Genomic DNA, 26,715 nt, shown 5'->3' with positions numbered 1-26,715 from the left:
TTAAATTGTCTGCTACTTTTTGCCAGCCCTCCTGGCTTTTGCAGACTTTGTGTTCCCCATACTTGCCAACCTTGAGACCTCAGAATTCGGGAGATATTTAAAAGGACCGGGGGGGGGGGGGGGTGTTGTGTGTCATATATATCACACACACAAACGCAAAGAAAAATGTAATTCATTTATTTGACAAATTCAATTCCTTAAAGAGCAACTTGCAGGTTAGAAGACCCAACAAGTCAATGTATAGAAAAATAATGTAGGAACTAGATTTTCTTAAAAAAAATATATAAATACGCTACAGTGGCTTCTGGAGTCGTTTTTGTGAGAAAATTTTACTTCCGCATCTGAAAATGGGCGTGACGGGCGAGAGTCGTGACGTAGCACGAGGGAGAGCGGTCGATTCAAACAACAGGGAAATATGGATTGCAATGACATTTCGGACGCTGAGGAAATTGTTGACGGACCACAGCCATACAATTATGAGCCTGCTAGGCTGCCAAGAGAGCAGGGACAGGCCAGGATCAATGTTAGACAGAACATATTGGAACTTACAATAACAGAAACTAAGCTTTGATCAGGCGTTTGTCATGCTCATTAATATCCGCCCAGACTAACGTTACGTGATATAACTTAGCGGTTTCTCATCGAGAGACAGAGAGATATTTATTCCTGCTAACATTTTTTGTTCCATAGGTGCTTGTGTGGGAAATGCGAGGCAATGTTTACAGCTGAGGAAAGTCAGTGTTGCAGGGAGGTGGATGCATACTGAGCCTTAGTGGAAAATGCCAAACTTCCATGGTTGCAGTTAGTGTTACTACAGTAAAGCCATGGTGAATGTTGCTGATCTGTGGACACTGGATAGTTCGTTCATTCATTGCACAATGTTTATTCCTGGTTTCCACGTCAGCGCTGTTTGATCCGTTAATAACGGAGAAATGTGAATATTTCTCACTAGATCTCGCAGCGATGTTATTACTTCAGTGGCGAATTCAAATGCTTTATTTACTGGATCTCGCAGTTACAGTGTTGCTTGATCAGGCTCGCGCTGCACTGGTCCAAACTGATAAACGGTCCACACAAACACAATAACGAGTAGCTCAGTTTCGTTCCGCTTACATTGCGTTTGCCAGTTGATGTTGTGCTCGCGCCTACATCCGGCGGGAGAACCCGAAGATGTGTGCACTGAAAGAGCTCAGGTTACAAATTACAATGGATGTGAATGAAGAAACCGAGTTCTCCGACGAGCATGCCTATGATGGCCCACAGGCATATAATTATGAGCATATAATACAAACGGCCGAGTGTGCGGTGACAGACGCGGCAGTGAAGTCTGCTCTCTTCACCTGAACAAAACGCACCCAAGAACGAAAAGCCTTGTTTTTCCTAGAAGGAAAATGATGGACACGATGTCCTGACAGGCTGGATTTTGTGCAACCAGCACAAACACAATAATTTTCCATTATGGCTTCTCTAAAACTCGATCTAAAACTTTCTCTGTCGTTCACTACTGCTCTAACTACTACACCCACAATGAGAGCGCTGGCTGAACGCGAGCTCATATTTACCTCGGCATACGTCATATGACGCGTTGCTATAGGGGGAAAGGCGTATTCCAGAGCCTAGCACATTTTCATCAAAATCTCTACAACCAATTAGATTTCATTAGTAATTTCTACATATGTGTTTTTAAAAAACCTCTTCAGACAGTATCAAGTATTAATTCAGTTATAAATTTAACCTGCAAGTTGCTCTTTAAGGCCTCTCCTCAGGAGGTTAGACCCTAATTTGTTTGCTACTGTAAATGAAAAGAAAAGACAAGAAATAGCTAGATCTTATCAATAAACATTTATTAATTCATAGCCTAATGCAACAATTACATAAGTAAACTCTCAAAACATTATAATTATGACATTTCATTTTTAAATGTTCATGTAAGTCTAAAAGCTAAATAAATAGCTGTTCTTGCCTTTCATTTCAGACGTCTGCTTCTAGGGGCCGTTCACATATCGCATCTTTTTCACGCTCAAGCAAGGTCGTTATTTCAACTGTAGGCGCGCGGCCGCGGTGAGCACGCTCATAATGGAAGCAACGTGGTGCGCTAGTTTTTCCAGGCGGGTTTTTCCTTCTCATCTCCAGAAATATATCTAATAGTAAAGCTAATGCGAGGGCTAGAAATCAATTAATCCTTTGCTGATACTTCTTCGTCGTCATCATGGAGAGCGCAGTTTGGTTGCATAGCAACGACAGACGCCATGGCAGCGCAAGCGTTTGGTCTGAAACGGCTGGTGTAGCAATATTGTTGTCTGGTGGGTGGAAATCGGGAGAAATTCGGGAGAAAGGTCGGTCCGGGAGATTTTCGGGAGGGGCTTTGAAATTCGGGAGTCTCCCGGAAAAATCGGGAGGGTTGGTATGTATGGTGTTCCCTGGCGTTTTGATTAAACATTAAAATTCCGAATAAACTTCGACTAAAAGTTCTTGCTCTGCTGAGGAGAAAAACTGTGCGCGCTCTTTGGCCACGCTGAACAGCCAATAGCAGCGTTGCTGATCAATGTTTCTACGATCGATACATATCCCCTTTTAAACCAGCGCATGAACGCGCAGTTATCTCAGATAACTCAATCCAGCTATACTAATCATAAACAACAGGTGAGTTCGAAGAACCCAATTAGCCGGATCATGATTAGCACGATGATATCATCTTGGATGTGTCATTTGTTCTCGGATGTAATAAGCAACGTACGAAGAACGAGCCCCAGAGCTTTTTATGAACTCAAAGGCGCGGACGCGCGAGAGAAAAATAAATAAATAAAATAGCTGAGCGCACGGGTGGCGCGTTAGCAGGCTAGCGAATTACTAGCGTTTTGTGCTAGTAGTTCTAATAACAAAAGCTAGCGATGTCAGGTTAATCTGAGATGTTGGGTAAAATGTAGTAGTATAAACAACTAGAAATGGTAGTAAAATGATGGTTCAAAACAAAGAAATATATGGCTAAGACGGAGCTTATCGCACCGAATCAAACAAACACACTCACAGCAGGCAGCGAGGCAGACAGGAGCAATCGATCAGGAAAACACATGCAAGAAGTGAAATGATGCGAAACAACGCGCAAAACATGAGTCGTTAATTTGAAAATGGATGTCAGGAAGAAATTAGCCCTACAAGCTGTTTGCACGATGATCTGTCCTGAAAAACCCAGAAAAATGAAAAAAAAAAAAAAAAAAAAAAAGAATATGTGTAAAAGAATATATCAGCACGCATGGGCAGCAGGGATTGTCTGTGATACAGAGAGAGTTGGAGGTGAGTAAAACATGTTTGTAATGAAAAAGTTCCTACTGCTGTTTTTCTTTCGTTTACCTCAACCTATACCTTACTCTCTCATTGGCTGTAGCTCGTCACTTGACACCACATGATGTCGAGTCGGCCAACAGCTACGGATATTTATTATGCTAGATATTTGTCTGGCGTTTGTGAGGTGTTAGCGAGGCATCAGCGAGCCTCTTTGATGCGTTGTTTAGTAGTTCACACATACAGTAAATATTGGCGAATGCTGATCTCCCGCTGATTTGCCCCTGATCACAGCCCAACCTGTCTGCAAGCTCACTGACTTCCATCCATTGACTAAAATCCTGTATTGTGGACTTGGCAGTTTTTTTTTTTGTTTTTTTTTTGTTGCGCATAGGGAAATTTATTTGGTCTCATGGTTTATTTATGGATTTATTTATGGTCTTCTTATCGGATAAACAAAAAATGATCCTCATTTATTGAGTGCATTTATTTTTATTCATTTTAAGATTTTATGCATCTTGATGTTTGGTGTACATCCCAAAATATGAATAAAAATATATAGATGGAAACATAGTTGATACACATCACCAAATAGCAATTAGGTTATCACTAAGCCATATTGCTATAACAAAACCTTACAGTCATGTCAAATGATCCTCCATAACACTAAAATATGTAAATCCAACTACCCACAAAGTACACTCAAAGCGATATATAGTCTTTTTGCAAATCTCAACTGCTTCATTGTTTATATTATCACCATGTTTAAACTATCCTAGTGCCAAACTGTTTAGTGTGGAGGTAATATAAATATTAATATCATGAATTTCTATAAATCTACTTTAAAACAACACGTATTGTGGAAAACACTATACAAATAAAATGGACTTGACTAGCATGACAATAGTTTATATATCCGGTTGTAACAAACAAAATACAAATCAAATGTGGTAAATGATTGTTATAGAATAAAATAAATGACAAATAGTTTCTGAAGTGAGGCATGACATAATTTATTATGCAAAAAAGGCAACTTGAAGATATTCTAGAGGCAGAAATAAAATAAAATACAATTATTAACTTTTTCATATAAAATAATGACATTTTTTAATAATTAAAAATAGTCATTTTTGAGTTGACAACAAACACACCACAAACACAGCTATATAGCATACTTCAAAACATAATGATAATTAATCATTTCTGAACATTGACTCTCAGTCTTGATTCACCCTTTTCAAATGGTTTCTCAATAGAATTCATAAAAGTATAGAATAGAATAACGTAGCTCTAATAGGGGCACATTGTAACTAGGGATGCGCGGTATACCGGTACTGCAAAAATACCGGTATTATATTTCAAACGGTACAATATCATAATTTTGCTCAATTCGGTATGTAATGCGCTGCTGTTTCGAAGTTCACCGCTAGGCGGCAGTGCGCTACCCAAACTGACGCGGGTCACGCACAACCGGCAAACGGTGACAACGGAGGAACACGATGGATCAAACAGATGAAGCTCATTCTACACGCCCGAAATTAATAAATAAAGAGAGCAGTAGGAGTGAAATATAGCATTACTTTGCCTACAAAAGTAATGAGAAAGGTGAAGCAACAGACCTCAATGCACCACTCTACAAACACTGCTTTAAATTTGCGACGGGAGGCAACACATCAAATCTGGCTAACGTTGAGCACTTGTCACTTGATCATCCTGACTTGTTCAAAGAGTTCAGAGATCGACAAGTGAGTCCATCATTCAACTGTTTTAATTTAGACTTTTATTCATAGCGCACATACATAAAAGCTTATCAATTAAATATGACATGGTTAACACGAAAGCTCAAATGTGCTTGCATGACACGCTAGAACCAATGAAGTTTAGGTCTCATAATTTTTGCACTTTCAAACAATCATATATTAATTGAATTTGAATGAATAAAGAGATTAGTGATATTAATTTTAGTATTAGTGATAGTAAAATGAATGGCATATCACTGCTGCTGTGGCGAGTGCGACCCCTAGAGGAATCTAAGGAATCTAGAGTAATAGTAGTAATATGGATATTACTAATATGAATGTTAGAGTAACACTTTACATTTAAGCTACATTTGTCAACATTCATTAGGTAACCTGACCAACCGTATTATAGCATTTATTAATCTAGATCAATCAGTAATTATTATTTATACTAATACATGTTTAGCATGTTAACATTACTTTATATGCAATGCATTAAACTAATATGAACCCAAACACAAACCAAACAGTAATCAAACCAAGATGAATAAATGCTATAAATGTTGATAATTCTCTGTTAATGCATGACAGCTAAAAATGACTCATTTCATTATTCTATTATTATTCTATATTAATCAATTATTATAGATATTAACCTATTTTAATTGTATCATTTCAGGTTTCTTTCTTTCTTTTTTTTTCAAAATCCAAAATTTAATCTACTGTAAGTTCCCTGGCTGTTTTTTATTTATTTATTTATTAGTTTCAAGCAGTGTTTTTTAATAAAATTGTTTCAATTCACTTAAATTTTGAGGCTGGTTATTTGTCACCTGTGGTATCGATTTAGTATCGATACCGAGGTATTAGGTTCTGGTACCGTACCGAAACCAAAATTATGGTATCGAGCCATCCCTAATTGTAACGCAGTGTTACAACGTTCCCCACCTGTGCAACTGGGATTTAAACCCAGCTAGTGTCTTCTGCAGGTGAGATCATTAAATAGCTATCTCAACTGTTAAATAACAGATATATGATTCAAATAATATCAGATTTCTCTAATTTTAAATAAACACAAAAAAAAAAAAAAGAGAGATATGAAAAATCAACTTAAGAAATGTACTTTTGCTATGTTCAGTGATATCTTTCAAAGAATTTTTTTTCTAGAATTTTTTCTCTATATAGTGTTGATGTGGAAACTAGTAAATATACTTTTGTTTTGAAAAGTTTTGCATTTAAAGCTAGCATGTGTGCAAAGTTCTAAACCATGTGTGTTACCTAACCCAGCATTAGGTTGTGCCCCGCTCATCCCTGCAATATAACTGATACTTCATAAATAGCTTTTAGTCTTACTTGTTGGATTTTTTTCTGATCTACTTAAGTCCTTATACTTGGGTGCAGAGAGACCAGGGCTGTCAATTCTGTCAAACTTCGCTCCTGGAGAGCCACAGTCCTGCAGCAGAGTGCAGCAGCTCTGCATTAAAGGGATAGTTCACCCAAAATTCATACAGGGATTCATACAGGTTTGGAACAACTTCGGGGTGAGTAAATTATGGCAGAATTTAAATTTTTGGGACCAAAAATAACAAACCTCCCACCAGCCAGAATTAAGAAGTTTACATGCCTTGGCTAGCTGATTCAACCATGGAACAGAAACCATCTTGTCCAGGGTCACCACAAGACAGTAATCATTTTAACCATTAGAGGGCAGAAAATCTTTCACAAGAATTGATGCAACATTCCATCAACAAAACAAGAACCTAACCTACTGTATGAAAAAACTAATTTAAACTCTTTTCGTTTGTTGCATTAACCGGATATTCATAAATTATTTATTACAAATAATAAATACACTCCTGTTACTGTATAAACCGTTATATAATATTTAGATTTCTTAATACAGAAACTATTACAAATATTAAATATCACAACATTTTACAAAAAGGGAAAATAATATTAGTCAAATTTTAAGTTGTGTATTCCACATTAGAAGGGAAATGTAGTGAAATCAGGATACATGATTCAAATAGTCCTTCAGTATTTTTGGAATGTCCAGACAATCTATGGAGCACATTTTGTTTTCCGTGGGAAGAAACTTCCATAAAGCAAGTCGCGCCTGAGACATCAGTGGTTTTGGACAAACTGTATATAGAGAGGATTTGGTGTTACATAGGAATGAATGACAAAATGAAAAGCTGAGCACACACACGCACGCACACACACACACACACACACACACACACACACACACACACACAACACAATATTTGAGGCTGTATTAGTGAGCACCTCTCATAGAATCCGTGGTTTTCATTCTTAGCTACTACATGCTAATTTCTACATCACTGGTTTTCAACTCCGTCCAAGGGATCCACCACTCACCTCAATTTTTACTGTATTCTCTCTTATATGACACACTGGCCCTGTCCCAAATGGCACACTTCATATGCACTTTCGGTCTAACAATGGCCGCCGCGTGCGAGTGTCCGTTAAGTCCATGAGACCGTAGGGTGTCACATTTGATCCTTTTAGGTCTAAAAAGGGTGCTCGCGAGCGCCCCCGTCACTGCTGATATGCGCCCTCGATGTGCACTTTTGCCGAGCCCGCACTGAAGAAAGCTCTGCAGCAGACTTCTTCCTGACAGTCAAAGTCACGAAAGTGTGGACTCGTAGGAAGACCGCAAGCATCTCAATACAAGTATGCAAAGTTTGGACTTGCCAAGTTTACTCAGGAGAATGAACTCCCAAGGGAGGACGCAAGTCCGGTAATTCTGTAAATGGTACTGCAGCGTACTTGAATACAGTTATTTCTGTATGTATTTAGGTTTCAAAAAAATGAAATGTGTTACAAAACACCACCCTGCCTCTTTTAATTTTTTACTTAAAAAATATTTAACATATTAAGTCACATTAATGTAGTTTAGGCAAAGAGTACATTGATTATCTTCACTGCATGTATATTTGTTGCAAAACATAATACATAACACAACCTTGCCTTTTTTTTTTTAAGTATTAAACATTAATATGTGGTTCAGGCAATATGTGCATGTGTCACTGTAATAAAATTAAATATGACATAAAACACAACCCTGCCTCTTTTTGTTAAATGTCAGGTTTAATGATCAATAATAGCCATTATAAAAGTATAAAAGGTATAAGAAGCAAAGTCAGCACTCTAGTAGGCTACAACGGTAAAGTTAAATAGCCTAAATAAATATATAAAAGTAATCAAACTCCTCTTTGCCCTCAGCCAAAACAATTTGATCGGGAACAAATTATAGATTCATGGGACCAAAGATCGCCAGTTAGATATACACAAGATTAATAATATAACGTTTAAGCACTAAATCTCTATATACAGAGACATCAGAGCCAGCGGCAAATGTCAGAAGGATCAGCCGAGGAAAGGCTGCTCCAGTTGGGGTACATGAGCGCTGAGCGCCCGGTGATCGACTGGATCTCACAAAACGAAAACGTCACATCAAATTTTCAAATAGGAGCTCTCTTTATAAATAAACCAAAGATTTTAGCTTTAAACAACTACATTCTCACCTGAAAACTCTTAAACTAAATTTTGTGACACAAATAACACAATAAAACAATTTTGTGACACAATTTTAAATTACGTGGGTTTTCTCCTTTGCTATTGATGCTTGCTGGTTGGTGCGAGATGCATTCTGGGATACCTGGCTGTCTCAAGTCCTCACAAGTCACTTCTCGATGCATCCTCGATAAAAGGGGCGGATCAAGAAAACATACAGGGATCTGAACTGTACTTGGCTAGATGTGAACTTCGAACTGGAACAATACTTGGGCAGCGACTGATGACGTTTCACAAGTCCACAAGAACACAAGTACAGACAAGAATGCATATCGAGAAACGCTCGCGAGTGTGTAGGGTGCTATTTGGGACAGGGCCACTGGCTGCATCCAAAAGCTTATGCAGCTGACTTGTTGCAATAACTGCAGGAACCGTTTGTGCAGGTACCTCACAAAGTTGCTTTCGGACAGGCTTCTGAGGCAGCATAATGGTTTAATCTACACCAAAATAGAGAGAGCTTTGTTGAAAATTAAGTGAATATGTATTTATAACAATAGTAATTTCTCACTAGAAATGACAGCAAAAGTGGAAAACGTCAGTCAAAATGTACTATATATTTAAACACAAACTGACCACCAACCGCAACTTTCAGATGCCATCTTTATTTTATTTATTTATTTATTTATTTAGCTCAACTGTCACTGGAATGGAATGCACAGAATTGTGGGATATTTGCTGCCTTCAGAAATCGATCAGATGAAGGTATCTCAGGAGACAGGAAGTGAAGCTGTGAATTTGGATGTGTCTTGATGCCTTCCTACCTTTGAATGCATCCTCCAAAGGCATAATTTTTTAAATTTAAGATGCAGCCACAGTTCAGTTCATGGAGCTTTTCTCTAACGAGCTGATGATCAGAATCACGTGTGTTAAATGGGTCCCCAGGACCGGAGTTAAGAACCACTGCTTTACATATTGTTCAGCCCTAAACTATGGGTGACTGATTTTTTGGCTGGGAGGGATGGATGAATTATTGAAAAGCACAAATTATATAAAAAGCATGTAAATAATAATAATAATAATAATAATAATAATAATAAAACAGTTTATAATTGGTTGTTTGTTTGTTGCTAAACAATGTGCCGTATATATATATAATTAATATATTATTTGTATATTATAATCATCAAATCATTATGCACAGTAAAGCTTTAGGACAATATTTTTTTGGAGGATAAAAATGTGGTGTCCTATCTAGTTAACAGTTAGAAGCCTTATCTTTAAATCAAACATCTATTTATGCACCACAACTGTCAAACAACAATACTGTCTTGATAGGCTATGAACCACCAAAGCAAATTCAGCTTTAATACACAAGCATGCAGAATTTTTCTTTTTTAATAATTGTATTTATTTATTATTATTTATTTATTTTTGACATATGAATTAAATTTACTCAATGTTGGTGTTACAAAATATGTTTTTATTTATTTATTTATCTTTAGTAATATATTTTGGCCTTCCCACAAGTTACGTCCAAAGTTACTAAATCTAAACCTACCCCTCACAAACACTTTTTTTTACAATGTTGAAACAAACAGGTCTTAAAGGGATAGTTAAAATTTGCTGTTACTTTGCTCACCCTCAGGGCATCCAAAATGTAGTTGACTTTTTTTTTCTTCAGTAAAACAGTGCCACATGCCACCAGGGAGGCTGACCTGGTCTAATTTAATGACCTAGTCGTGCCAACAACCTGTCTGTTTCCTAAACAGAGTCTCTAACATATTTTGCCTCACCTGTCAGGCTCTGGGCTAGGTTTTACCTTTGCAATGCTAAGCATCCAACTCGTTGGGGATTTGCCTTCAAGGGGGCCTGTTAAGGCCTAACTACTTGATAGCGGGACTGTTAGCAAAGCAAGCCACAGAAGTCAGGTGCTCTCACAGACATCTCTGTGGGCCTGGTTATGCTTATTTCACACTGTCAACAGGCAGTGTACACAGCAAAAAGTGCTATCGACCCTTTAAAGCAAGGGGAGTACAATCTTACGCTACCGGATTATCGGTGAAGCCTACTGTAAGGCCTACAACTTCGACTTTCACAGACGTCAGCCCCGGGCAGTGCTTTTTAAACAGAGTCTCTAGTATTACTTGCCTTACTTGTGGAGGCATCCAATAGTGAGGACTGCAGATAGTGGCAGTAAGCATACTGAGCATATTGTATGCCTGAGCATACTGCTTCTTACTTTCTAGAGAGAAAAGGCCTGACAACACCCATGAAATATCTGCATGGGAGGCTTTTTGAAGATAGCCTGCTACCTATGCTGTTATTTACCTGTAACACCACTAGCATTTTTACGCCTAGTGCAAAAAGCGGGCCTTGGCTAGATGACTCTTGTAGGAAGAGGAGGCCAGTACTAGGAACAACTAGATTTACAGGAATAATTTATCCTGATGGGCTCTAGATCTAAGGAACCTTCACTCAGATACTGAGAGGCTCAAGGCGAGAATGCCATCACCAATTTCCTAGTTACTAAGCCTAAGCCATAAATCGAGGTGGTCCCGTGAGGGCCGACACACAAATATAAAGTGACTGACGTTCAGAGCTATAATCTCAACGACTTTCTAAAGTGAGAGGAGAACTGCTGCTCTAGTATAAGGTGGCTAACAAGGTGGCCCGAAGAGGGCCAGTGCTTGACGGTGTAGTTATATCTGAAGCTTGTCAGAGCGGTGGCCTCAGTAGAATAACTCTCGATAGGGAGGAAGCCATCTTACACAAAAAATGTATATTACGTGCTCGGATGAATGGTGGCCTCACTAGAGAATTTTCCATACAGCCAACCTGTTCACTACTACAGATTGGCACTACCCGTTATATAAGCCTGACGACTCTAACATAAGAGGAGGCCTATTGGAAGGGTATGCATAGCCTACCCATATACTTTTTTTTCCATTTTTTTATTTTTTTTCGTTTTGACAACACATCCTCATCCTGCAGCTCACTCTCGTTAGTCTCTGAAGGGCGTGAGAGATTGACAACTCTCTCAACCTCCTCAGCGAGCTCCCTCTGAAAAACCCCACGATTCCAGTCTCTGCTCTGCCTCAGTGCAAGCGGGACCTGAATCGCCTGGTACAGATGTCTGTCCCTCTTCCCTCGAGAAGAGAGCAGACGAGAGTGGAGTTTTCTCAATGGAAAAAACTCACAGTGGCACAAGCAGATCCCTTAGGAACTGATCGTGCATTCTCTGAGCCCAAACAATAAACACACAAGTTGTGTGTCATCAAGTATCAATATCTTAGACACGGATACACACACTTCCTGAAGCGTTATTCACAAGCCATGATTACCTTTTTGAAGTTTTCAAGTTGAAGCGTACAAAAAAACAGTCCCTGAAGACGAAAAAGTTGTTGGCATGTTCTCCAGGCTCCCCTTATATACTTCCGGGTCACACTGGTGATGATGTAATAGGCTGTCGCCGGCCAATAGGATTGCTGTGATTAGATAAGCGTTCTGACGCAGTGCGAGTTCCCTTTCGAAAGGGGACTGTTTTCAACAGAGAGGAAGGATGTATGTGTTGCAGTTATCTCACATTCACCACTATGGAAGTTTACCCAATTAGTGTTTAACCGCATTACAAATGAAATTTCCGCATTACAAATGAAATATGTGAAAAGAGGTACATTATTTATACGTACATTTACATGTCACAATGCGACAGGAAGCTCGAGCTCCAGACTGCCGTGAACATGCTTAGGACCATTTGCCAAGGCTGTGTATTACAAGTAATAATGTTGTAAATAATGTTCAGTTTATTGAACAGACCGATCATTTCTCTTCTTAAGATCTCAATGTATCATCAGGAGACACGGGTATTAATTTTGATTTACATTTTGTGATTCACCATGGACCATGGTTTCAGCTAAAAATATTCTTTACTGATCTACTGAAGAAGAACTCACCTATCTTGGATGGCCTAAAGGTGAGTAAAGTAACAGCACATTTTTATTTTTTAAGTGAACTAGTGTAGATATCACAGATGAATGTTTTACAGACTTACCTCTCTCTTTCAGCAGAAGCATTACTGCTTCATTTTGTCTGGTTGTTTTGTCAACAATTAAAGTGGGTAGAAAGACATCTGCTCCAAAGTCTATGAGCAGCTGAATGTATTCTAGCCCACAGCCGTATCTCAGACACATCTCCAGGACAGTTTTAGGCTGTTTGATCCTGGTCAGCATCTTTTCCTCAGTGCAGTTGTAGTCTGGGTTCGCTCCATGCTGCAGTAACAGTTTGAAGCAATCCAGATGGCCATAAACAGCTGAAATGTAGAGTGGTCCTCGGCATGTCGTGGCGTTCGAGGCCCAGTCGGGCATTTTGGGCTTGACGTCTACGTCAGCTCCGTGTCGCAGAAGCTCCCTCAGGATGTCCACGTCACCCTCTCGGGCCGCAGTGAGCACCGGGGAGCAGTTGTTATACAGGCTACCATTAGGGTTTGCACCAGCTTCTAATAAAGCAGCAACACAGTCTAGGTGTTTGGCAGCGACGGCCGTGAAAAGTGGAGTCTGAGCTTTGACATCTAGGCTGTCCACCTCTGCCCCATGAGCCAGGAGGACCTCGAGACAGTGCAGGTGACCCTGAGCTGCAGCAGTGCGCAGTGGAGTAACCGGGATGCCCCAGCCACTGCGATGGTTGATGCATTTCCTGTACTTATCCTGAGACAGGAGATCAGTAAGGAGTTTGTCGTCATCTTTATAGACAGCTTGATTCAGTTCCTGGCAACAGTTTGTGTCTTCTTCCTCATCCTCTTTGGGTTGAAGAAGAGAAAAGATCTTAGAGATGTCCATCAAACTCATGCTGGTGGACTTATCCAAAAGCATTCTTCAGCAAACTGATCAAGTCTCCATTCGACAACAGGAAAGAAAGAATTTAAATTACTCTCAAGCTCTACAACATAAAAAAGATCAAAATAGTTGTTACATTTAAAGCAAAGCACACTCAAAATCATGCTTTTGTTTCCAAGCCCACACTTAATAGCTTTGCTGATATTCATAGCTTGAGAGCTTTCATAAACAAAGTTAATAGAGTAACTGTCTTTTAAGACACAATATTTAATTGTCTGTTTTTGCTTTAGTTCCAAACGAAACAGGATCAACCATTGCATGTCTCTGAGCAGCAAAGTATTGGTGTTTTGTTACTGAGTCAGTGTTTTTGAGCAAATCGGTTTAGTGACAGTCACTCGTTCCCACCTGGGGTATTGACTCGGTCACATTTACCCTTGCACAGAGAGATGTCTTCTACAGTCATTTGGACTTCTGATTGCGGAAAAAGCTAATTTGATATCGCATTCAAGTTTGTTGAACTTTAAAAATCCCTCCACTAATGCAGAGACTGATAGTCTATAAAACACAGATAAGCGAAGTGATAGCAACAGTTAAAAGTCCTAATGCTGTTGGGTTTAATATCAGCAACTGAGTAGTAAAATTTGGTATTTGTGTATGAAGAGTTCAGATGCAAAAGCCTCTAAGTGCCATCTGAAATTTTCTTCTAGAATGATCATTTTTATCAAGCTTGTATATTTAAGTTCAGTAATTTCACTTAAATGACAATTAATAGGTCATTTTCATTGCCATTTAAGTGAATTTACTGAACTTAAATATACGAGCTTGATAAAAATTATCATTCTAGAAGAAAATTTCAGATGGCACTTAGAGGCTTTTTCATCTGAACTCTTCGTATACTGTTGGGTATATTAGGGTTTGCCCCTACTCGTACAATTCCTCTTGAGGATAAGGATGCTTTTGTTAGAACTGTCCTCATGCCTGGTACATCACTCAATTGTAATGTGCTAAACTAGATACTGCATGGGTAAACATTTAAATTAAATATTATTTTATAAAATATGAATCATTTTATATATTTCTTTATTATTTATATTTCTTTATTTATATGTTTATTTTACTCTGATCATTTTAAAATATTTCTAATGTATGCTTATGCTTATATATCAATCCCGGAATTTTCAATGCAATTAACCATCCACATATCTGCTAATGCATCCTTTGTACATACATATTATGACACATAACAGTGAACATTATTATTTATTTTAGTGCTGCTGCATTAATGTTTGTACTGTTTACCATCATAATATACTGTTTTATCTGTTTTACTATGAACAGTGTTTACAATTATGTACGTACCCTTAATACTGATGTTGTTTTTAAAGTACTATACTGTGATTGAACTACTGTTTATACTGTGTATTGTTTAAATTATGTTTATATTGTTTATTTTATTTTACTAGTTATTTATTATTACTTATTGTTTTATGCGTCTTTTTTTAGAGCTGCTAACTCCATTTCGTTGATGTGTACTACTGTGTGCATACAATGACAATAAAGATGCTTATCTCATCTTATATCAGGTCAGTGTTATTGTTATTATTATTATTATTATTTTTATTTTTTTTTTGGAATTTATGCTTTTAATCATTTTCACTCTGGGGGCAGAAACACATTGGCTGTCTCCGGAAACTGAAAAAACGCTGCCTCTGCAGGCAGGATACGGAGATAGGATGTCTCCTTCGAGATACCTTCATCTGATCGATTTTTGATATCCCACAATCCTGTGCGTTCCATTCTCTGACTGTTGAGCTTTAAAAATAAAGATGGCCCCTACGAGAGTTTTGATGGCGTCTGAAATTTGAGGTTGGTGGTCAGTTTGTGTGTAAAGTGTACATTTTGACCATCTTTTCCCACTTATGATGACATTTCTAGCGAGAAGTTAGTATTGTAGTTATTTAAATAATTAATTTGTTTTGTTATTGATCATTAAATCGTTACGCTGCCTCAGAAGTCTGTCTGAAATCAGTTTTATGAGGTATCTTCATGCATAAACGCTGCCTGTTAAGTCATTGCCAGGGAGGCAACAAGTTAGTTCCTGGCAGCTGCCTAGGTTTTTGGATAAAGCCTTTGTCGCACCATCTGAGCAGTCATAATGGGAGCACATATTATAACACAGTGTTACAGCTGATCACACTGGATATTTGCCTGATTTTCTCAGCTTCCTAACATATTTGTATGTCCCAAAAGGTGAATGAAAAATGTATATTTAGAAAACAGAAACAGTTGATGATCAGAAAAGAATTTCAATCTATTCACAATAAAAGAGGAAGTACATTTAAAACATAACGTCGCCATTCAATTTTTTTTGCAGGTATTGTGGACTGTGGGCTAATGTGAATGTCAGCACAGATTATGAAAATTACTGTCAATGACAGTTTTACATCTGTCTGTACTCGGTAACAACTGTACTCAGTCTACCCTTTATACATAATGAACATGCACAGCTACTGTTTATAGATAGTCCAGTAGCCTATGCTGTTGTAAATATATCAAAAAACGAAAACAAAATATTTTCATGTGTGGGGGATTGGGTTTAAGTAACACAATTTGTACTATTTTGTTTTGATGTGGAAACCTGCCATTAAATTCCAAATTATAGCCTCATAACAATTATTAAGTACAAAGCAGTTGATACATATTATAATTAAATATTGTTTGCCAAAAGATCATGTAATGTACTAAATATTTTAAAATAACATTATTTAAAACATGTGGAAATTTGCCCTGATCTGACATTAATGAAAATATTCTTGTTCTGAAAACAGCTCAATTAAAATCTATCTTTCAATTTAGATCTACCTTCATTTTACAGTTAAATATTGTCTGTCAATATGATTTTGTCTGTCAATATGTTAATTGTTAATTTTGATGTTAATTTGTTAATAAAAATATTTTGTTGATTATAGTTATGATAGAGACAGGATGGGTTTTCATTTGGTGCATTGAACTGGCAAAACATATCCTAATTTAAGACTAGCTGTAGGAAATCATTGCTAGAGAAAACAAAATTTGTGTAACTGGACATTTGACTCAAAACCAAATCTGACAACTTTCCGCTGTGATAACTAGCTCTGGTGTCCATTATATTTAGCATATGTTTGAGTTGTAGCCACAGTCTACCAAATGGCACCCATGAACAGGAATCTCCAAATTAAACATTTATTCCAATATAAGTCACTACTGCTGTAACTACTTCAAAAACAAACTATGCTTATGTATTTTTTTTTAAGTAAAGTCACAAATGCCATCTTTAACAACAGTTCATATTTCAGCAACAATAGTGTCAATCCACCAAGAGAAGTTTGGAGGTACTTTAAATGACACTTAATGCAGGTTATTAAATGCTTCTGCTAATAAAGTACAATTTCTTGTGTAATTGTAGCTTACCTGTAGAGTGTGTAGTATCCACAGAGAGAAACACATGTAAGCTTGGTAGCACTGAGGGTCAGTGTGACACAAACAGATCTGAGCAGCCACAGGGGCTAAGTTTAGGCCACAAATGGATCGGACCAAACTTCCATTCTTGGAGGGCCAGAGGATGGAGTTATAATTAGAAAGGTGATAGACCTGTGACAGTCACAGACAGCTCGCACTGTTAGTGTAAGTTTGGAATGTCACTGGAATGTGGTCTATAAATGGATAATAACCACTGATAACATTTGCAAAACAGCAATGGTGTGTTGAAACTATTAAGGCTGTAGTAGTTTATGTTATAATTGTGTTATAGGAGTCATCTGGTACTTTTGTCTTGATAACTGTCATTGAGTTGCAGCTGTCAGGGGTTATAGATGACGTCAGCTGCTGATGTACCTAAGTCCCTGAGAGACAAATGTTCTGAAGTTATTTTTGTTTTCTTACTGTTTTGGAGTTAAGATTTCTACTGCTAAACAGACTATAAATAACTAAATGAAGTGATGGGGAGGGGTTGGGTGTCACTGGAGTAATTTGGCCTAATTTGAATTCGAATTTTAGGAATCGCATAACTTTTTCAATAAATTACATTACAGTTGTCTCAAATCAATGTGAATGTAAAATGAGCAATGTATATATTTAAATAGCCCTGGATACTGTAGTCACTGTTGCACTGTATCATGATGAGGCCATGTAAATACTGCTGGGTCAACAGTGGAATATTAATCTAAATACTGTAGGTCTACATATATGAATATTGACAGTACAAAAAGTGTTGCACAAAGTGTTGAGATTGACACAGTAAAAACATTAAAATATTCATAAAACAAGTGATTTATCTATTGATCAACAATATATTTATAACAAAATTATTTATTCTCTTTAGTTAAAGGATAAATACCATTGTAGTGTGTGTGTGTGTGTGTGTGTGTGTGTGTGTGTGTGTGTGTGTGTGTGTGTGTGTGTGTGTGTGTGTGTGTGTGTGTGTGTGTGTGTGTGTGTGTGTGTGTGTGTGTGTGTGTGTGTGTGTGTGTGTGTGTGTGTGTGTGTGTGTGTGTGTTGATTTATATTACATTGTGGGAACCAGCCAGGGAAATGGGTTAATAAACATACTAAATTATATTTTTTTGAAAATGTAAAAATGCAGAAAGTTTTCTGTGATGGGTAGGTTTAGGGGTAGGGTTAGTGTAAGGAGACAGAATATACAGTTTGTACAGTATAAAAACCATTAAGTCTATGGAGAGTCCCCACAAAGATAGTGAACCAGACGTGTGTGTGTGTGTCATGTCTGTTTTTGGTTTAATGTTCTTGTTTTCATGTCTTTTATTTAGAAATTTAGTCATGTTTCCTGGTTCCTTGTCATGTGATTCCTTGCCCTCATACAGTATGATCATGTCTTATTTTTCCCTAGTCAGAGATTGTCTTATTATAGGGAGATGAGAGGGTCTAGGGTTTTAACTAACTTGGATCACGTAAGGCACCTCAGCCTATCGTGTAATGGCAGTGACGTCAGTGACGTATTACAGGCTACATAGCCTATAATAAAAAATAATGAATTTCAAACCTGAACCAAACAGATCAACAGTCTGTCATCTTTAGTCTGCCACAAAAAACAACATTAAAATCATGAACTCAAATGTCATTCTGTTTGTGAACAAACAATGACTGTTGTAAAAAGTGCGTAAATCAGACCTTTCCGGATAGCCTAACTTTAATAAGCCTTACGCCAAAATTGTTATTACGACTAAATTGTTGGTCATTAAATAAGAAAACTAAATATTTGTGTAGATGATTTGCTTTGTGTAACCCGACATCAGACATTAGGCCGAAGTATTTTTTTGCACACAGTGCCTTGACCAATCAATCACTATTTACGACTGGCTGACTGCACATTCACTGTCCTTGCGGCTGCTGCAACTTGCGCTCACTTATCAATGCATATCTAAATTCATGCCTACGGTATCTTTGTAGAGTGTTGTTGGGGAGACCTCCAGTGGACACCCGTCTCTATTGCACTGCGAATCTGTTGCCATGGCAGCAGGGCCAATTGCCCTGATTGACAGCAGGTGTGGAGTAATTACAGAGAGTGTTGTGAGAGGGACACGTATTCAGATGGGGCTTTAAAAATAGAGAGGAAGCAGACTGTTGTGTGGTTCTCCTCCCGTGAGATACTGTGTTTGTCGGCGGGTTGTTTTGTATTTGAGGCTGGGCTGTGAAGCGGGCGAAGATTGAAGCTGAGAAGTGGAAAGAAGAGAGTGAAGTATTTGTCAACGAAAACCCAAGGAATATCGTCAGCAGTGGGAAAGACGCAAAGTGATGAGTATCGGATTCGTTGTTTATATGCACTAACACTGAAGTGGTGTTGAGAGTTTGGAAAGTGTGTGGCACGAGTGAACTAGTACACAGAGTGAATTGTTGATCTGTCTCCAACTTTTGTCCGCTCCTCGCTGAATGTGACGATCGCTGCACCCGTCTTCTGCTGTCTACGGAGAGAAGTTGAGCCCTTGCGAGATAACAGAGTTGATCTGGTGGGAGAAAGACCGGTGGGTGAGTGCTGGCCCGAATGCACGGTGTGCGAGTGGAATGCAGTGCCTGAAGTGACGATTCACACGCTTTGTGTTATGGAGTGAAGTTCATCGTGTGGAGAAGTAATAGTAGTCTGCTGTGCACTCTCTCCTTACAGTCTTTCACCCGTATACATGTTTGGTTTTAATGGTGCGGGTGTTACGTCCTGTGTGGTTTGGGAGGGTTGTTTTGTTTTCTCTCTCTCTCTTTCCGCTATTCTTTCTCACAGGACCAGTGATTGGAGGATGTTCCTGTCACTCATTGAGTTCACCTGACAGCCCGAGAACCAATCAGAGACTGGGGTGTGCGTATAAAGATCCGGAAATGATGCCAGTGCGAGAGAGCGGCTTCGTCTCTCTTTTGTTTTGCTCTCTTGTGGTCATTTGTTTCTTGCTTGTTATTGTTTAGTTTTGGTGTGTTAAAGTTTACTCTGAGCTCTTCGTTACGCTGTTTTACTGCGTTTATGCTGTGATCCGACTCTTGATTTTCTCTGAGCTTGTTAAGTCTTTCATCGTTGCATAGCGATAGGACCAGGTTAGTACATCACGTGATATACATTTTACAACACGCAGAGTAAAAACTATTTAACACACTAGTTTATGAGTGGGTGCCAACTTATGTATTTCTGTTTATTAGGTAGGGTAGTTAGTGGCGTTTTACGCTGAAGATTATTTTCTTTGCTTTCTTTACTTGAGTTTAGTGTTTGTTCTGGGGTTTAGTTAACTTGTTTTGTTGTATTTATTTCTTTTCTTTAGCACCGCTCTTGTCCCTCGTTTTGCAATCATTTATTGTTTATGTTGTATATAATTTGTAAATATATTGTTTAGATGTATATTTGATTCACTGTTTGTATTATTGGGTGTTTTGTTATACTAAATTTATATTACTTACTAAAAGCAAGTACAAATCCAGTTTGGTCTCTGCCTGTTTCTTAATTTATCACATTACATCTCCTCAATAGAGTGCAAGAATATTACTTTAAACAACTTTCTCTATTTTTATTTTGTCTGTTACGTTTCATAACCTCTAGATGCCAAATACTTTATGTGAACGTAACAGTCTCCAAGGAAGGTTTTGATATATCGAGCGCCCAACTTACCATTTTGAGACAGCCCGGCTCTGTTAATGCTGAATGTTTCATCTACTGTTGAATGGTTAAATCCTGTTGCATTGCTGCAGTGTACAGCTGAAGTGGAGTGACTCGCTTAAAGCATCCTTCCTGCCTGGTGGTCTCCACATGCTTCTATCGAAAGTCGCTGCCCTGTTCAGAATGAGAGAAGGTATTGCAGCTGAATGTTTCATCTACTGTTGAATGGTTAAATCCTGTTGCATTGTTACAGTGTACAGCTGAAGTGGAGTGACTCGCTTGAAGCATCCTCCCTGCCTGGCGGTCTCCACACGCTCCTATTGAAAGCCGCTGCCCTGTTCAGAACGAGAGAAGGTATTGCAGCTGAATGTTTCATCTACTGTTGAATGGTTAAATCCTGTTGCATTGCTACAGTGTACAGCTGAAGTGGAGTGACTCGATTAAAGCATCCTTCCTGCCTGGTGGTCTCCACACGCTCCTATTGAAAGCCGCTGCCCTGTTTAGAACGAGAGAAGGTATTGCAGCTGAATGTTTCATCTACTGTTGAATGGTTAAATCCTGTTGCACTGTTACAGTGTATAGCTGAAGTGGAGTGTTCTCCCCGCCTGGTGGTCTTCACACGCCCCATCGAAGGCTTCTGCCCTGTTCAGAAAGAGAGAAGGTATTTCAACTGAATGTTTCATATGCTGTTGAATAGTTAAACCCTGCTACCTGGTTACAGCGCACAGCCGAAGTGGAGTGTCTCGCTCAAAGTGTTCTCCCCGCCTGGTGGTCTCCACATGCTCCATTGAAGGCCTCCGCCCTGTTCAGAAAGAGAGAAGGTATCACTGTCGAGCGCTTGTATACCGCTGAGCCGTTGAACCCTGTTGTATCGTTGCAGTACACAGCTGAAGGGGAGCGTCTCGCTCAAAGTGTTCTTCTGCCTGGTGGCCCTCCATGCCTATGTTGCAGGCCACTGCCCCTGTTGAGAAGGAAAAGGAATAGTTGCGGCATGTGCCTCGATCGAAGTGTCTTCCTGTTGCCCAAGGTCCCCTCACGTCCCGGCTAAAGGCCCCCGTTCCAACTGGTTTAGCATAAAGGACACTTACCGGGATATACTTACCTGTCTCCCCTCCTGGCCCGGTCCGCTCGCCACCTGTGTCCCTGTGCTTCGTCCGAGTCTGAGGCAACCGCTCCCTGGGTACTTACCTCTGGGGCAGCATCCGGGACTTGTTCCACTCCCGTCCATGAGTACTTACCTGGTTCCAGTCCGAATGGGGTTCGTATAACCACGACTTCCTCTTGAGTCCTGTAAAGAGTACTTACCCAGTGACCTACCTAGACGGTGTGTTTCCCTCTGATCCCTCTCCAACGAGCTGCAGGGCCGCCACGATCGTTTTCCCCTCTACGGTCCAGGGGGCCATTGAATTCCCTCTGGTGACAAGCAAGAAGATTTTAATTAGGATTTTCAAATTACTGCTCTTAACTTAATAAAGAAAACTGTTATTCCTTTATTCCCTTGTCTGCCTGGTCCTTGACACGTTCCTCGAGGTAGTACCCGGTCTCCAGGGGTGGGTGCAGTCTGGCTTGGCCCACCCCGACCTGTGACAGAACCAAAATTAAACTGATAAGATCAATGACTAGAGAAACTAAAAGTAGAGAAATAAATATAACCAAAGCAAACTATTGAAAAAAGTAAAAAACATAAGATCTAAGATAAAAAACTGGAATAGCAAAAGAAAAGCAAGACTTCCACTTGACAGTGAAAATAAAATTCTAAAACAAAAGAGAACTCAAACTAGATTATAAAGCACAAGAGCTAAAGCTAAGCAAAACAGAAGCGGAGAAAAACAAAATAGCTACAAGGATACTCGGTAGTGATGTTACTGTATGACCCTGAAGCTTCGAGGCACGTATCGAGCACGCAGCATAATCTCTAGTGAAGCCCCGTATTGAGGCATGTATTGGTTTCACAGAGTCACGTGATCGATGCCAAACTAAGCCTCACTCTCTGTCCAATCGTGCGCGTTACGCTTTGCGTGTCAGAACGTTCGAACTCCAGATGTTACTTTACGAGTCCTCACTGGCTCAGTGTGGTTGGTGGGTTTGTGAGGAGACTGTGCTTTAAAAGATTGATAATCAATACATTCTATTTAAATCATCATTGCAAATATTTGTCACTAATTATTTTGTGGGTTTTTTTGTTTGTTTTTTTTCTCTCCATTTTTGCATTTTTTGTTTAGTTTATGCAATTTGGTTTTGGCATTTGGGATTGGGTTAAGGAATAGGGGTTGGTGTTTGGTGAAGGGGTGAATATTTACAATATAGCAAAAAAAAGAAAGACTTTCCCCTGTTTGGGAATATTTTCAGCTTACAACTTCAAATGTGTGTATGTGTATATATATATATATATATATATATATAATTTTTATTTTTTATTTTTTTATTGTATTTACATAACTTTATTTCAAACAACTTTATTCAGAAGGTGAGATGCTTAGTGTGTGACAAGGAGCTTGCGTATGGAAAAAGCACATCATCCATGCTAAGGCATTTCAGAGCTTTTCATGAGAATGCACAGCCCGAGAGCAATTCTACATGCACACAACATAGTATGATTGTTTCATTGTGATTTATTTATACATACTTTTGGAGGCATTATCATCATTTCAATTAATGTTGCCTATGTATATTATATATAACTTCTTTCATTATAGCTTCTCGCAAACAGATGGTTGATGAGGCATTGGTCAATATGGTTATAAAAGACTCTCAACCATTTACAGTGGTTGAGGATGAGGGTTTCAGGGGGCTCATCCAGGCCCTGGACCCTTCCTACTAGTGATGTAGTACTCGAGTCCGGTCTCGGACTCGGACTCGACCCTTCAAAGACTCGGTCTTGACTCGGACTCGACCCTTCAAAGACTCGGTCTTGACTCGGACTCGGCATAGGCGGTCTCGTCCCCATCACTAGTCTACTAGAATACATACCACTAGAAATTTTTAATTTGCTCTGCATGTCCTAACTATGATAAAAAAGTCAGGGTGGGCTTAACATGTTGATGACAGAGCAGCACTGTTGAAGCAGTTTAGAAAAATAGGCAGAAGATGATGCATGTGGTAGGGATTTTTTTAATGATAGTAAAAGCATAGTCCATATTAAGACGTTAAGACTGCTCCTCTAAACAATTCCCAATCTAGCTTAGTCTGTAGGCCTAACTGTTGATTATTAACTGGGGTGATATTAAACCATGAATATGAAAACTGACATGTTTTTATGGTCTTGGTCTCGACTCCTAAAGACTCGGTCTCGACTCGGACTTGCTTCCTCAAAGACTCGGTCTTGACTCGGACTCGACTGAATTTGAAAACCAACGGACTCGGTCTCGACTCGGACTCGACCCTTCAAAGACTCGGTCTTGACTCGGACTCAGCATAGGCGGTCTCGTCCCCATCACTACTTCCTACATTATCCCAACCAGGCAGGTGAGTATGGATATAGCAGAGGCGTAATTAGGTTGTGATAATCTTTATTTTACTCTTTTTTTTGTGTGTGTGTGTGTGTGTTCTTTAGGCTTTAAAGAAAATGGTGGCTTCTAAATATGAAGAAGCCAAGAGAAAGGCCAAGGCTGAGATAGAAAATGCTACTGCTGTGTCTCTAATATCAGATTTGTGGACTTCAATTAACATGGATGCATATCTTGCTATAACCTGCCATTATATTGATGACAATGATAAGCAGACCATAGTCTTGTTGGATGTTGAAAATCTTTGTTTGAAAATAGACACACAGCACAACTTTGCTTTTCAAGGTTTCCTTAACCAAATTAAGATGATTGTCAAATGGTTAAAAGCTGAATGTGAAAATGTCATCAGAGGCGAAAATGAAAGACCATCCACAAGCACTCAGTCAACAGAATCACCGTCATCATCTCAACAGCCTTCAAGCGAAAGTATTTATTTCTTATTTTTTCACCATAATATTATATTTTTTTAGTTGTTGAGTGTTTGTATGTCATATTAGATTCAGTCAATATACATGTACAGTCCCAATCAAATATTTTTGTCTTCACACTTCTTAAATGGAAACCTTTGGCTCCTGTTGGACAATGCTGTGGACCAGAGCAAACCAAGCTCAAGTGCCACAGCTGATGCTATAACAGAAATTGATAGATATCTTACAGAGGCAAACATTCAAAGAGCTGAAGATCCACTAGAATACTGGAAAATGCAGAAATATTTGTACCCCCATCTAAACAGTTTGGCATTGCAGTTTCTTTGTACACCTGCCATCTCTGTACCATGTGAAAGAGTGTTCTCCAAGGCAGGAGAAGTAGTGTCAAAGAGGAGAAATAGACTTAAACACTGTGAAACAGCTCTTATTTCTCAATAAAAATAATTAACAACTTCTTTGTCACTTTTCTGTAATTCCCAGTTGCACAAGCAATATCACTGTCAAGTCTCATAAGCACATTTAATAACCAGATGATCTCATTACTCTCTCTCTATATAAATATATATGTGTGAGTGTGTCATGTTAAATCATATTAGCTTATACTGGAAATTATTGCCACACTTTAATGGGTAAGTAAATTAATTTATTAGATTGAGCAATTCAATACACACATATACAGGGAGTGTGTGGTGGCTGCCTGCTTCATCAAGGGATATTCTTCCACAGACTTTTGGCTGCTAAACTTTTTAATAACCAGCAGATGCCGCTGTTTTCGACACTCTAGAAGCATTGAATCTTTTCCTGGAACAATCAGGGGTAGGCCTCAGTGCTTCATTTGCCCATTCTTAAAGGTTGTATCAGCGATCGTGGGTGACGTCACTTCTGTTTGTGTTTGAAGCGAGATCCCAAACAAACCAAGTTAGCTCGCCCCTCCCTTCCGTTTCGTGCATCATGAAAAAAACATAGACAGTAAAATAAAATAAAAATCATCATGCACGCGCATTTCTTAAAGCGACAGACACACGATATTCAGATCGACGTTCTACTACCTCAATGATGGCTCATTCTGCTGGGTAAGTCATTATAGTTGTTTTGTAACATAATTTTATAACCAAGTAAATATAATAGCCGTTACGTGCACATTCAATATTGTGTATTCTAAAATAGGCTAATGCAGAGAATGTTTTCTTTTTTTAACTTTGTATGCATGAACATTATGTTATCAACTACATAGCTCGCTTCCAGCTTTGCTCCCAGCTAACAGAATAGTCATTTGAAATATAAATGGTTACTAGCAAGGTGTCATAACGTTGCCTATTATCATTTATTTAGGGCCTACCTAGTACAGTTCTGGGAGAGGGAGAGGGAGAGGGAGAGGTCGGGCTGCGCAAAACCTCACAACACCCACCCCCTGTCGGTGATTGGTTGGAACACTATTTATTTTGGTTTTGAGTGGTTGGTGAAACCAATTGTTTTTGTGTGCAGATCTCAGAGCCTAGGCTGCCTACAGAGACGTGTTTTTTTGACGGCCTGCTTATGGGGCGGGCAGCTAGCGGATCGTTAGGAAAGATTAGATGAATGTGATCATTTATGTTTGGGCCTGAAATCGCTGATACAACCTTTAATACTCTGATACTGGGAATAAGAAAAAAAAAAAAAAAAAAACTAGAGTAAACGCTAAGAAAATTTCAATAGCACAAACCGGAAAACACCACACAAAGTACATACACAATAAACCAGCAGAGACATGAGGATCAGGTGAGCACAATTAGTAAAAACGAGGACTGGATGAGGACTTATGGTGCGTTCAAGTCCTCCTGGGAAGTTCGTACGTACGAGGTGGGAAGTCGTGCTTATAACGGCATGTGTGTTCAAGTCACTTTCGTCGGAGCAAAATGGCGAAGTACTTTCTCTTAATTAATTACACAAAAATACAGTAAGGTTCTTAAACTCTTGTTCTAGAAAATGAAGAACAAAGAAATGTGCATCAGGTATACTTTGTATTTTTATGTTTTTAATTAATTTATGAAGCCACTGCCAACACATCATTACATGTTGCATTGTTATATTATAATACTATCATATTCTGTGTTGGCGATTAGCTAACTGCGCTGTAAATAGAAAAGCCTGACAATATCACAGCTAAATACCTTTACATATTGTGTATTCCGCCATGTTAATCACTGACACGCCCCCAACTCGTATAGATCGGGGCTTAAAGAAAATCCCGAGCTCCCCACTGGTATTTACGACATTGTGGTGGCG

The 26,715-nt window shown here is 38.9% G+C and overlaps 2 protein-coding genes across 3 annotated transcripts in view; both read right to left on the bottom strand.

The window, feature by feature from the left end:
• The window catches only part of arhgef9b (Cdc42 guanine nucleotide exchange factor (GEF) 9b), a 204,930-nt gene extending 192,186 nt beyond the window's left edge, over nucleotides 1-12,744 (bottom strand). The window contains exon 1 of the mRNA XM_081383248.1: nucleotides 12,610-12,744. The gene's annotated coding sequence lies outside the window, so the exon portion shown is untranslated. The remainder of the gene's footprint in view (nucleotides 1-12,609) is intronic.
• asb12b (ankyrin repeat and SOCS box-containing 12b) overlaps nucleotides 1-16,941 on the bottom strand; it is a 116,408-nt gene extending 99,467 nt beyond the window's left edge. The window contains exons 1-3 of one of the 2 annotated variants that reach the window (XM_081383251.1): nucleotides 16,841-16,941; nucleotides 12,610-13,447; nucleotides 4,088-7,160 (exon numbers count right to left, since the gene is read on the bottom strand). In XM_081383251.1, coding sequence (XP_081239377.1) covers nucleotides 7,027-7,160; nucleotides 12,610-13,426 — 951 coding nt within the window. In that variant the 5' untranslated portion in view covers nucleotides 13,427-13,447; nucleotides 16,841-16,941 and the 3' untranslated portion in view covers nucleotides 4,088-7,026. Of the gene's footprint in view, nucleotides 1-4,087; nucleotides 7,161-12,609; nucleotides 13,448-16,840 lie in introns of those variants that run through there. The other variant, XM_081383252.1, reaches the window with a different exon arrangement.
• Between the last annotated feature and the right edge of the window lie 9,774 nt (nucleotides 16,942-26,715).

Source organism: Scardinius erythrophthalmus (assembly GCF_964197995.2).
Source record: "Scardinius erythrophthalmus genome assembly, chromosome: 13".
In the NCBI taxonomy this organism is placed as follows: domain Eukaryota; kingdom Metazoa; phylum Chordata; class Actinopteri; order Cypriniformes; family Leuciscidae; genus Scardinius; species Scardinius erythrophthalmus.
The sequence above is the reverse complement of the archived record's forward strand: the minus strand, read 5'-3'. Positions and strand labels throughout refer to the sequence as shown.